The sequence below is a fragment of the Brassica oleracea genome, chromosome C6 (genome assembly GCF_000695525.1).
Source record: "Brassica oleracea var. oleracea cultivar TO1000 chromosome C6, BOL, whole genome shotgun sequence".
Taxonomy (NCBI): domain Eukaryota; kingdom Viridiplantae; phylum Streptophyta; class Magnoliopsida; order Brassicales; family Brassicaceae; genus Brassica; species Brassica oleracea.
This window is the reverse complement of record NC_027753.1, coordinates 31,869,977-31,881,818: the sequence shown is the minus strand read 5'-3', so window position 1 is coordinate 31,881,818 and position 11,842 is coordinate 31,869,977. Positions and strand designations below refer to the sequence as shown.

At 33.6% G+C, this 11,842-nt stretch overlaps 2 protein-coding genes across 2 annotated transcripts in view; both read right to left on the bottom strand.

Annotated features, from left to right (window-relative positions):
- LOC106299926 (protein C2-DOMAIN ABA-RELATED 2) overlaps positions 1-2,745 on the bottom strand; it is a 24,397-nt gene extending 21,652 nt beyond the window's left edge. Inside the window, exons 1-3 of the mRNA XM_013735947.1 lie at positions 2,517-2,745; positions 1,963-2,058; positions 1,772-1,867 (exon numbers count right to left, since the gene is read on the bottom strand). Of these exons, the coding sequence (XP_013591401.1) occupies positions 1,772-1,867; positions 1,963-2,058; positions 2,517-2,627 (303 nt within the window). The 5' untranslated portion in view covers positions 2,628-2,745. The remainder of the gene's footprint in view (positions 1-1,771; positions 1,868-1,962; positions 2,059-2,516) is intronic.
- A 3,884-nt stretch (positions 2,746-6,629) lies between these two features.
- On the bottom strand, positions 6,630-7,378 carry LOC106299927 (ethylene receptor 1-like). Its single transcript, XM_013735948.1, has 2 exons — positions 7,130-7,378; positions 6,630-7,028 (listed from the first exon to the last, which is right to left on the bottom strand). Exons 1-2 carry the CDS (start codon positions 7,189-7,191, stop codon positions 6,671-6,673), a joined length of 420 nt encoding a protein of 139 aa, XP_013591402.1. The 5' UTR covers positions 7,192-7,378; the 3' UTR covers positions 6,630-6,670.
- Between the last annotated feature and the right edge of the window lie 4,464 nt (positions 7,379-11,842).

Sequence of the window (11,842 nt, the reverse complement as noted above, 5' to 3'; positions counted from 1 at the left end):
AGAGAGAGAGAGAGAGAGAGAGAGAGAGAGAGAGAGAGAGAGAGAGAGAGAGAGGGTTGATGTATGAGTACACATGATATGTAACTTGAACCTCATTTGATATTAAAACAATAAGATTTGATGAAATCCATCATAATCATTTGACTACAGATTTTCATATTTAACTTTAAAGCAGTAAAGATTGGAAAGCAAAGTCAACTATGGAGTGATTCTTTTTTGAAATTTGTAAGTACCTCTTGGTATGTGCATGTCTTTACCACAGAAGTAGCCTACCTTATAGTTGTTACTGGTTTCAGTTTCACAATAGATGATCTTGGTTGATATCTTACTTCCTGTATCATACGCAATCTCTCAAGTCTTAGCCGGAACAAACTCTGTTTTACTGTAGTGTTCCACCCCCACTGTAACCGAGACACAAAGTTGGACTTGCCTACCCTTCTAACAGAAAGAATCTTCTCCAGATCCTTGGTTCCACTATTCAGCATGTGAATCTGCTTTCTTTTTTTGTTCAGATTTCTTTACAGTTCTTCCTTGAGTTTCTCATTCATCTCATATGCTTGTAAGTGGCCCGTGACTTCACCAAAATCCATTGTGTCAGTGTCTAATGCAGTGTCCATAGCTGTCTTCTTGGATTTAAGCATCTGAGAAGTTTCTTCCAAGCTTTTTGTCTTTGTATGTCTTTCCCATTGTTTGTGCTTCATTTGCTATTGCACTCAGTTTTCCACTGAGTTCCTCGAGTGATTCATTTTCATCCATCTGCAGATTTTCAAACTTAGATGCAAGCATATCGATTCTTGATCTTTTCACATTTGATGATCACCATTTGTCATTACTAAACAGGACCCGAGCAAGTCTCTCTTTCAATAAGATGCAATTAAAGTGTTGAAAACAAAAACAATGGTCAGAAACACATAAAAACCATATCGTTGATTCAGTAGTTTTTTTTACATTTATCATAACAAGTATGCTGAAATCTCACATTTGTTAATCCTGCACAATGGTATCAACAAAACAAGTGAGAATAATGAAAGAAAACAAAGTACAACAAGTCAAGGAAGTTGTTGAAGTTTTACTGTTTATTTTGAATTGTTCAAGTTCTTGAAGTTGCTTGTTTCTTTTGCTAAAATGTGGAGGTGTCTAGAGTGGTAGCTTTATGGGGCTCTATAACATATTAACATGTGTAAGGGTAGAGAAAACAGAGTTCATTACTCTGATTTTCTTATATGAATAGGTAGTAGAAGATGTTGTGTAAAATGAGAGAAAAAAATCAGTTTCTCCATCTCATCTTATGCTATCTACTTGATTTCATCTCATTCCTTTTTTCCTCTCTCTACAACAAAGTGTGTTATGTTTTTCTTGTTAGAATAAGAACACAAAACCAGAGAAGAGTTTTTTCTTTTCAATTTATAAAAAAAAAATTGGGGGAGTTTTGGTTTAAAGCCCATACATTTTTTTTTTTTTGACTCTTCATCATGTTACTACGACGAATCAACATGCTGATGTCTTGACCAAGGCTCTCCATCCGGGTCCTTTCCATTCATTGATCAACCGAATGTCTCTTTCAAGCCTTTATACTCCTTCTTGAGTTTCATGGCTTGAGGGGGGTATATTAGTGTATATACTTAGTTACTATACGAGTATAGGGTGTTACTATACTCATTCTATATACGGTATAAATACCCCACTTGTACATGACTTTCATTAATTAATAAAAGATACAGTTTAAGTTTGGATTACTCTTAATAGTTCCTTCGGGGAGTCCTCTGAACTGGTTTTGGATCCTGATGGCTTCAAGGAATGGATCAATGTGAAAAAACGCATCTCCCATCTTATCATCTCTTGAGAACCAGTCCCTATCGTAAACCATCTGTATCATCACAAAAATAATACCCACTTTCTTGTTATGTTCTGTTCTGTTTCTCAAAACTTAGAGCAAGTTGTTGTAATGTTTGATCCACTTACGATTTTGATAGGAAGAACTGGATCAGAAATAGAGAGTGTCAAATCTTCGTTCCATTCTGGATTCAAATTCTTTTTCACCACACGAGTTCGTACTTTCTGTGTCAAAAGAAGAAAAACATAACACCATATATTCAAGTGTAAATTTGTACATGTAAAATAAAATTGATCATTTTATATGGGTGTGACAAGGTCAGAAACAAGAACTACTATTTTGAATGATAAAATCAAATCCTAGGAATTTCTTATTAGTAAAACTCAACTACATTTGACATGTTGATACTTAAAAACTCGCGTTGCATCAAACCTATAATTGAAACACGTATGTATGTTCTGTCTCATTTTTTTTTGTCTCATTATAACACGATAAGTTTTTATATTCACTTTTTAACTGAAATTCTCTCATCAGATACATCAGAAAATCTGAGCAAGACAACCAGATTGGTGACCAAAAAGATCCATATAAAAAAAAAGGGAGAACCTTGAATATATACCGAACGTAAGAAACTGGCTTACAAACTCGAAATTCGTGAAAAGTTAAGGAGTCTGGGATATACCTGTTGACCCATACGAACAATGACGTAAGGATCGCTACTTTTGGAATCTCTAATGGCGAGATTAAAACCTTTAATCACATGAAGTCTTAGAAGGCCTAACATATTCTCCATTTTGGTTTTGTTTTTCCTCTCTCTTTCTTCAGAGTAAAAAAGCTTTGGTGTTTCCTCAGATGCAGAAATTTAGAATATAAAGAAATTGGCTTGACCGAAAATTTTGTAATTGACTGACATCGTAGCCTCTGAAGTGACTTGCTTCTCTTATAAGCACCTCAAATTCAGTCAAAACTCAAAACCAAAGAATAGGTCTTCTGTTCTATTTTCTTTTTTTACGGAATTTCTTATATTTATGAATTATTTAATTAGAATTCTTTTCTAAACTGATTTATTTCCTTAGAGCACCATTAAAGCTGAAACCCCACATGGAATTTTTTATTTTATTTTTTTTTTTTCTGAATAAAAAAAAAAAAAAATTAAATACCAACCAATTGCGAGCCGCCACGTGTTAGTGGGGCCCGCAAACAGTTGAAAAACTCACCAAACGGCGGTCCTTATTTTGGCTTCCCTGTGACCGATTTTTCCCTTTTCTGTGGCCCCCCCACCTAAAAACCCCACTAAAAACCCTATTCCCCTTCCGATAATCCTGGTCTTAAGACGCTATAATGTGTAATTAAAAGAAAATTACTTTACATATTTAGCTTTATATATATATATATATATATCCACAAAAAATATATATATATATAGATATGCCAAAAACAATAACATTCCATATTGATCCATATGCCTTCCGGTCCTTGAAGCTTTTACCATAACACGGTTTCTACCCGTCAATCAGTTCAGATGGGGTTAAATTCTATTATAATATTCGTTCATTGAATGAATGCTTAAACCCAGAAAAAAAGAGCTGTTAAATACGAGTATAGAAGATACATACTCGCATTAGTAGAAAAACGAAAATCTATACACAAATCATAAATTAAAAAATCAATTAATTATAAAATACGTTACTGTAATTTGTAAGCAATAATGGCAATCAAAAAAATGGTTTTTAGTGATAAAACACTCGTCAAAGTAATTTTGAATTGGAAGGAAATCCCTTAGTTAACTTCATTTTCCTTTTACAATTTTGTGACAAAACGTGATAGACCTTAACAATTTGTAACTTAAAAATTAAATAATTAATTGGAGGATTTTTCTTCTTATAATTCAAACATAGTTGAAAATTATTATTAATAAAAATAATTTTTGACAACATAAAGATCATTTTATAAAGTCGGTTTAAAAAAGAAATAAAAAGTTAACTTTTCTCCAAATACGATTTTTTTGTTAACTACGACTATGACTGTCAACTGGGCGGCCAACACCCAAATGAGTGTGTACAGTTTGGCCATTTAACACCCATATCCAAAAACACCCACACCCATATAACACTCATACCCAAAAATATCCACACCCAAATTAGTTCATACCCATTGGAACTAACCCAAGACCACCTATTATTATTATTTTTTAACAATTAGCTCAATTTCTTTCGTAATTATTTTTTGTAAACTCAATTTACAAACTTATATACTTATAGCAAACACAAATTATAGAAAATCTTTAAATCCAACATTAAAAATTCAAATATGTTTTTTCAAAAAAAAAAAATTCAAATATGACTGAATTGAAATAGTCTCAAAAGACTTGTTTTGCAAGGTTATGAAACACTTTGATAACTCTTTGTTTCTGTTTACGCTGCTGATATAACTTTTTGTTTCTGTTTCCAGCTTGTCTTGAGCCTGCAAGAAGGAAAAAAAAAAGATTCAATCTCGTGTTCTTATACCATGCAAGAAGATAGCAATGCAAGACTTGAACACTGAACACATAAGCATTAACAACACTAAACAGCATAGCCATGAGCACTTGGGAGAAAAGGAAGAACATTGTGTATAATGATGATCATTTACTATCAAAATCTCAAACGTCAAACGTTGTTTATGTAACATACTAGACCATTACAAATCTCCAACTCAAGATCAGATGCTAGACTCACGCTAAGTACAATGGCAATCACATGTTCACAGTATAAACAAGAGCTCATGAAACCGATACCAAGACCAAATTACCACATCTACAAATCAAGATCAAATGCTAGACCCACGGTAAGTACAATGGCAATCACATGTACACCAAGTTCAGCGCATAGAAGACATTAAAAGAACACATCAATCTGCAACATAACAGAACAAATACACTTTACAAAATGGCTTCTACTTATCTTCATCATCTCTTATTCAAGCTAACAACAATAGAAGCTGCTAGATAGTTATCTAAAAGCAATTAAAAACCAGCTCAATTCCGCAGAAAGTTCCATAGTACAAGATACTCATCAAAAGAATACTATCCGGGTTTAACTAGTTAGAGAACTAAATCATCTATCTTCAGTTCAAGTCACTAAAAGATAATACCCACAACAGAGATTCATCATCATCATCATCATCATCATCACATAAGATCAAAAACGAGATTGAAGCTAAAACTCAAAGTTATAGAAACATAAGATCATAAGCTAAAACTCGAGAATCTTACCTGAAATTGCGAGAAGAAGAGGTCATCACGCCGGAGAAGATGAATCAAGAAGGAGAGATCAGAAGGAGAGATCGCAAAATTTCATCTCAAAATCGCAAAAGATGTTACGACGTTGAAAGGAGTTTTCCTTTTCTAGTGAAAAAAAAAAAGAAATTTATGTATTGGGTTAGCCCAATGTCTAACTGGGCTGGATCAAATTGGCCATGGGCAAACTGGGTTTTTATCCCAACTGAACCAAGAAGTATTAGGGCTTACCCATAACCCGCCCAAAACAGTTTGGACTGGGCCACACCTATAGGCACCCAACTAGTTGACAGCCCTAACTAAGACTAATACTGGTTTAGACTAAATGACTGTAAACCAACTCTATGACAATGAAAAGAAAAAAAAGCTATAGGACAATGGTAGCCTCAGTAGAAAAAGAATATGATGCAGAACTAATTAAAAAAAAATCCGCTATCGAATACTAAGAGTTTCAAGGGAAGAAAGTTCGACTAGCAATTGTTACAGATTATGCAAAAAAGAGTTATAGAAAATAAGTTAGGTTATTGATGGTGACATTTTACCAAACGAAAACTTTCGTTAATTGTCCGGCTTGGTAAAATGACAAAACTTTTTATAGTGAGAAACTCAGATGAAACGAATTTAACGAAACGATACAGCTGCGGGTGTTCTTATATGCCCCCACAAATAATATGTCGTTGATTCTAACTCGTAACACGGCATCAATATTAGCCCTGTTCTTTTGATAAACGCTGCATTTAGCGTCAGCGTCTCCAAATATTCACATCAACTGCTTTGTAAAAAAAACGCGGACAGTGACGACGAAAAAAAAATGTAGCCGTAACAGTAAAAAGAGTCGCCGCGGTGAGTCGTGATTGACGCTAGAATTTCAAGCGATCAAATATCATAGGAAATTTGACGCTGCGTCTCGTTTATTTAACACCGGCTTCAGTGGTCTCTGCAATCATGCTTTTAAAGCAACAAAAATTACAGGGCTTTTGGAGACGCTGACGCTAGACGCAGCGTTTATCAAAAGAACAGGGCTATTATACATGTACGCAACAAAGGTCCATTTCTAATAACAATGTAACTATATAAAAGGATACACCACAAGTCAGATAGACATGTTACCGTCAACATCTTGTTCCTTTGTAAACCGGAACCTGACACTGTCCGATCTAGTTTTTTTTTGCTTTTTTTTTTGTGTTTCGTTTGTTTTTATAATACTCACTCTGTTCCTGAAAGTATGATGTTTTATAAAATTTTGATGTTCCAATATATAAGATGTTTTCATTTTTCCAGGTAACTTTTACTTTATTAAAAACTGTGTACCCAATCATATTTTAATAGTCTATTTTGTAATTGGTTGAATATCATTAATTTATAGTTTTAATGATACTTTCTAGACAAAAAGTAGTTTTCTTAATATGTGTGTTTCTACCTAAACATCTTATATTTAGGAACAGAAGGAGGAGTATCATCCAAAACGCTCTCCCCCACAATCTTTGTACGTACCCATTAACCGATGTTTTAACGGGGGAGAGAAAGCGGAGACAGTGTCCCTCTCCGGCAACATCCTCTTACATGGCCTCGTATAGAACCCGATGTTCTAGAAGATCAGACAGAACGTTTCTCATGTTGTCTAGCGACACGGGTTTGAGCAACACGCCGTCTAGACCAAAGCTCATGCATTTCTCCTTTGTGGATTTGTCGGTGTTACCAGTGAGCGCCACGAGCAGTGGCCTTTGGTGGCGTTTAGTGAATTTCTCGTGTATACGGAGAGCGATCTGGTAGTTTTCGACCCCGGGGGTGCACACGTCCATGAAGACCACTCTGTGCTTATGGGATACAACTCTGAGACACTCCTCGCTTGAACTCACCGTGGTCACTTCGCATCCAAGATGTACAAGAAGTCCCTTCGTCACCATTCTACTTACCCTGCGAACCAAAGCAAACATCAATCGCTGATAACAAACAGCAGAAAGATAGAACTAATGACACGGTGAAATATGGTTTCAAAGTAAGTGGCTTATACTAACCCGTTCTCATCCATGAATCGAGCTTTGAGACTGTACTGAATCGAGAAATTAGGGTTATACATAATGGATCAAACTCGATCATTCAATTTCTTGCTAAAACAGAAGAATTCAAATCGAAATCAATAACTTTTTAATACAGAATAGTTCGTGATAACATAACAGAAGAAATAGATTAATCAATCACTTTGCTTATTTGATCGGAAGAATTAATCGAATCGAGTCGAAATGATTTGAAGTTTTGAGAAATGTTTGGGGTTTAACTGTTTAAGTTTAACACTCCTCTCTTGAACTATTTTATCGGATGTTTTAAGATAAAAGAAAAATCAATGGAGCTGTGTATGCACATGAATTTGGTGTCTTTTTAGTATCTTAGGGCATGTGCATCTCTGGAACCCCAAGTGGGGTTTCAGATTTTTAATTTTTTCCTTTTTTTATCTTTTTTAAAAAAAAAAAAAGGAATCAATCGCGGACCGCCACGTGTCAGAGAAGCCCGCGAAAATCACAAAAACCCAAAAGAAATCGATCCTTATCTCATAGTTTTCCTTATCGGTTTTCTTCCTTTGTGCGGGGTCCACGCTCGAAATCCTTCTAAGGACCCCGCTATGCACATGGTCTTAAGATGACTAATTTTTCTGTAGTAAAAGAAAAGATGATTAATATTTCTTGGATTATTATAGATGGTGAGAAGGGTGGCAATATTCGTGATCCGATTCGTTTTGTCCAAATAATCAATTATCTGATCTGACTCGATCCGCAGTCATTCAGATATTCAGTGTTCCGGATATCCGAATTTTTTTAGATTTTTGATCGAATCTCAGATTCAATTCGTAAAAATAAATAAAATATTAAAAATAAATAAAAATTCGAAAATACTATAAAATAATAATATTTTATTACAAAAAAGGTGATTTACTTTTTAAAATTTTTATAACCAATATAATAAATTTAGTAAATAAAAATACTGTAAAACTTCTATAAAATATAAAATTTATACAATTATATATATAATTGTTTGAATATATGTATATATATGCATATAACAGATCATATATACGTTCCTAAAATTATCAGTATTTGTGATTTGCTTCGTTTTTACGGATATTTTATGTTAGTATTTGTTTTTCTTCGCAGAGTTACAAATATCCAGATTTTTTTGTTCGAATCGAAACGAATAACAAATCTAATCAAAATTTACTGATTTTTTGCCCAGCGCTAGTAAAAGCTCAGAAACATTGTTTACGCTTTTGTGAAAGGTGTAGTGGAGTAATAAAATATGAGGGAAAAGGAAAGAAATGTATACACTCTTTCGTAAGATCCAGCACTATGTCTAGTTACTACTAGTTATAACCTCACGTTCTTTGGTTTCTTCCGATACTTTGACCCATTCTGTTGTATCAAGTTGGGGGGTGGACATTCGGATTAGGTTTGAGTATCGTATTTCAAGTTTTCATAATTAAAGATTTCAGCTCTATTTAAATATTTATAAGTTTTAGTTCGGGTTTGGTTTGGGATTGGATAGCCTATTTAAATTATTTTAAATTTTTTAAAATACACATCTACTTTAAAATACTAAAAATCTAAAGTAAAAAATAATATAATACATATAAATTTGAATAATGTGTACCAAAATATATAAGCTTAACATATAAATTGGTTTAACTTGAATATTTGGATAGAGTCTCAATAGATATTTGGGAAAATTCCTTAAAAATACACGGACTAATTTTCATTTGCTAATAAATACACGAACTATTTTGGATCTCCGTTTAATACATGAACTAATATCCGTTGCCTATTAAATACACAAACTTTTGAAATTCATAGGTTTTACACATCGTTTTAGACAACGTTAACTATATTTAACGGCAGTGACGACGGCGTTAGGTGTTTAATTAATACGTGTTTAAAATTTTAATATATATATTTTTAAAAATACTAACTATTTTTCATTTGCTAATAAAATACACGAACTATTTTTGGATCCCCGTTTAATACACAAACTAATTTTTGTTTTCTATTAAATACAGAAACTTTTGAAATTTGCAGATTTTACACATTGATTTAGACGATGTCAACTATGTTTAGCAGAAGTGAAGACAATGTTAGTGTTTAATTGAGCATGTGGTTAAACTGTGAAGAAAAAAATTCTTAAATGTCCTCCGATAGATTATATTGTTGGCTTTCTTCTCCTTCACGCTTCCATAGTGTAAATTTTTTTTTGATGAAATTTCAAATTTTTTGATCATAGTAGAAATAATATATGTAGAACTTAATTCATAACACTAAACTTATTTATCATAGTGTAAGTTAACCTTGAATCATAATCACTACTTTGAAGAACAAGAATTAGAAATGCATAACACTAAACTAATTCCAAAGTCAGAAACTCGTTTAAAATTACGTAGTTTTCTTCGTCTTTTTTCATGACATGAAATTTGACTCTACTTTCAATCGATATAAAGTGAAATCAAAGTAAATAAGAAGAAAAGAAACATAGTTTGGAGAATAAAAGAGGTTGTAACAGATTAGAATGCCAAACTCGAATTGAAACTAACTCAAATTAATATCAAATGGCTGAGGGTGAGCGTGCTTTTCACAGTTAAACCACTTGTTCAAAAGTTTGTGTATTTAATAGGCAACGAAAATTAGTTCGTGTATTAAACGGAAATCCAAAATAGTTCGTGTATTTTATTAGCAAATAAAAATTAGTCCGTGTATTTTTAAGGAATTTTTTCTAGATATTTTAAGTATTTTTGGTGTTTTGAATATTGTTTAGATATTCTAGACATTTAATTTTGACTATTTTTATATAATTTAAAGTATTTTAGATAACTTCAAAATATCTTATATATTTTATATATTAAATATATAAATTTATTTTGGATACAATCAGATACATAAAATTACTTTGGCTCGGGTCGGATTCGGTTTTGATCCTTTAGATAGCAAAATTTTGATTCCGGTTCGGTAGTACTTTTTTGGATCGAATATAGTAATTTTTTGTTCAGGCCTATATCAAGTGATGGTACGTTTTCCGTCTCCAGACGACTTTTTTTTTTTTTTTTTTTTTTAAAATCTACTATTATGTTTGAATATGGCTTCTTAAGTTATTTTCCTTAACTCTCTCAAATTTGTTGGTTTTCCTTGGCTATGTTGGATAAAAAAAATCTTTAGGTTCCTTCGATGGGATTCAACATCTTTGTTGGTTACAATTTCATTGTTGTGGGTCGTGTTAGTAGCCTTCGAGGTCTAAGGTTTTCATTAGCCTTGGACGTGGTTGGGCATCCTTTCCCATTATTTTTTCTTTGTGGAGATCTATGTCCTATCAAATTCCTATTTTAGGTGAACGTGTGTTTTGCAGGGAATCAGCTCTGTTTTGGGGTTACTAAACTCTATCATTTAGCTCTTTATGCCATAGGTTATTGGTTTATAAACAGCTTTTAAAATTCCCCTAGTTAACGGATTTGTATGTTCCCCAATTGCTACGTTCTTCTTGCTAGTGGATGGTTGTGTTCCATTTGCTTGTAATGGCTTTATGGAAGGAAGCTTATGTCGAATAATTTCATTTGGTTTGTGTGTTTGATATATCAAACATTTCAGTAGTTTGGAACTTTTTCGCCCCTTGCTAGTGAAGCTGAATCCCTATTTGTTATTCCCATCTTTGTTGTTGTTTCAACCTCGGCTTTGGAGCTTCATATGCTTTCTTTGTTTGCCTTTGCATCATCTCATTTCTCAGCATTATTGACGACGAATTTAGATGACTTCTCCATGTCTTAATTAAGTAGTGTTAGCTCTACAAGTGTGCCAACTGTTTTATAGAGTTTAATGTTGTATCTAGTTTTCAGGGCAATTTTGAAATCTTATGTAAAATTGTAAGTCTTCCCCCAAAGTGAGCAGCTCATATGCATATTCATTCTCTCTAAGCTCATTTCTACCTCTTCTTCGTCGGGGCTAGATGACAAAGGATTGGGAATTCTCTCATCATCGCAAATATCATCTTCACTGTTTACATCATTCCCAGCTTCCTCATCTCTTGCAACGTCTGAAAGTCGTCTTCTAAGTTTTCTTCTTCTTCGATACCTAAACCATCATCAACTTCTTCATCATCCAACGCATCACAATCATCTTCACCAACAACAATGCAATCGCCTCCACTTTTCGCTCATGTTAGCGGTCAATATCTCCATTTTCTTCCCACTCTGGGCTTTGATACAGTGGAAGAGCTTCAACTCTGGTTCCAACAACTTAAATTTCAGGTGACTCTCCACTGTGTAGCTCACGCTCACGATCAACATCTATGTCTCCTTCCAACTCTAGGCTTTAACGTGGAGGTGGAGCTTTAACTTCGGCTCCAACATCTTCAGTTTCAGGCGTACTTTCAGTTACCCGACAGCTTTGTCTCCGACTCCGACAACAGGTGTCTCATGTTCTCTCGTCAACTGCTCCGACGTGTCGCAAGTTTCGCTCGATATATTCCTCCTCCTTGTACCTTTACCGTTCTATAAAAACATAAATCATTATCATAAAGAAGATAATCCTAAGAGAAATCAACAAAGAGAGGAAGAAGTAAGAAGACAAAAATTAGTTACAAATTTTAGAGCAAACCAAAATTACGTTGTTTAACTTGACAGTGGATAAATACGTTTAACTAACCCTGTTTTAAAGTTATATTAATTTACTTAACAAAGTGCCCAGTCAACAAAAGGTCATGAT

Excerpts from the sequence above, each read along its gene's own strand:
- LOC106299927 (XM_013735948.1), bottom strand. The coding sequence starts at position 7,191 with ATGTATAACCCTAATTTCTCGATTCAGTACAGTCTCAAAGCTCGATTC. Across the intron at positions 7,029-7,129 it reads CGATTCATGGATGAGAACGG|GGTAAGTAGAATGGTGACGA; the intron begins GTTAGTATAAGC and ends TTTGGTTCGCAG.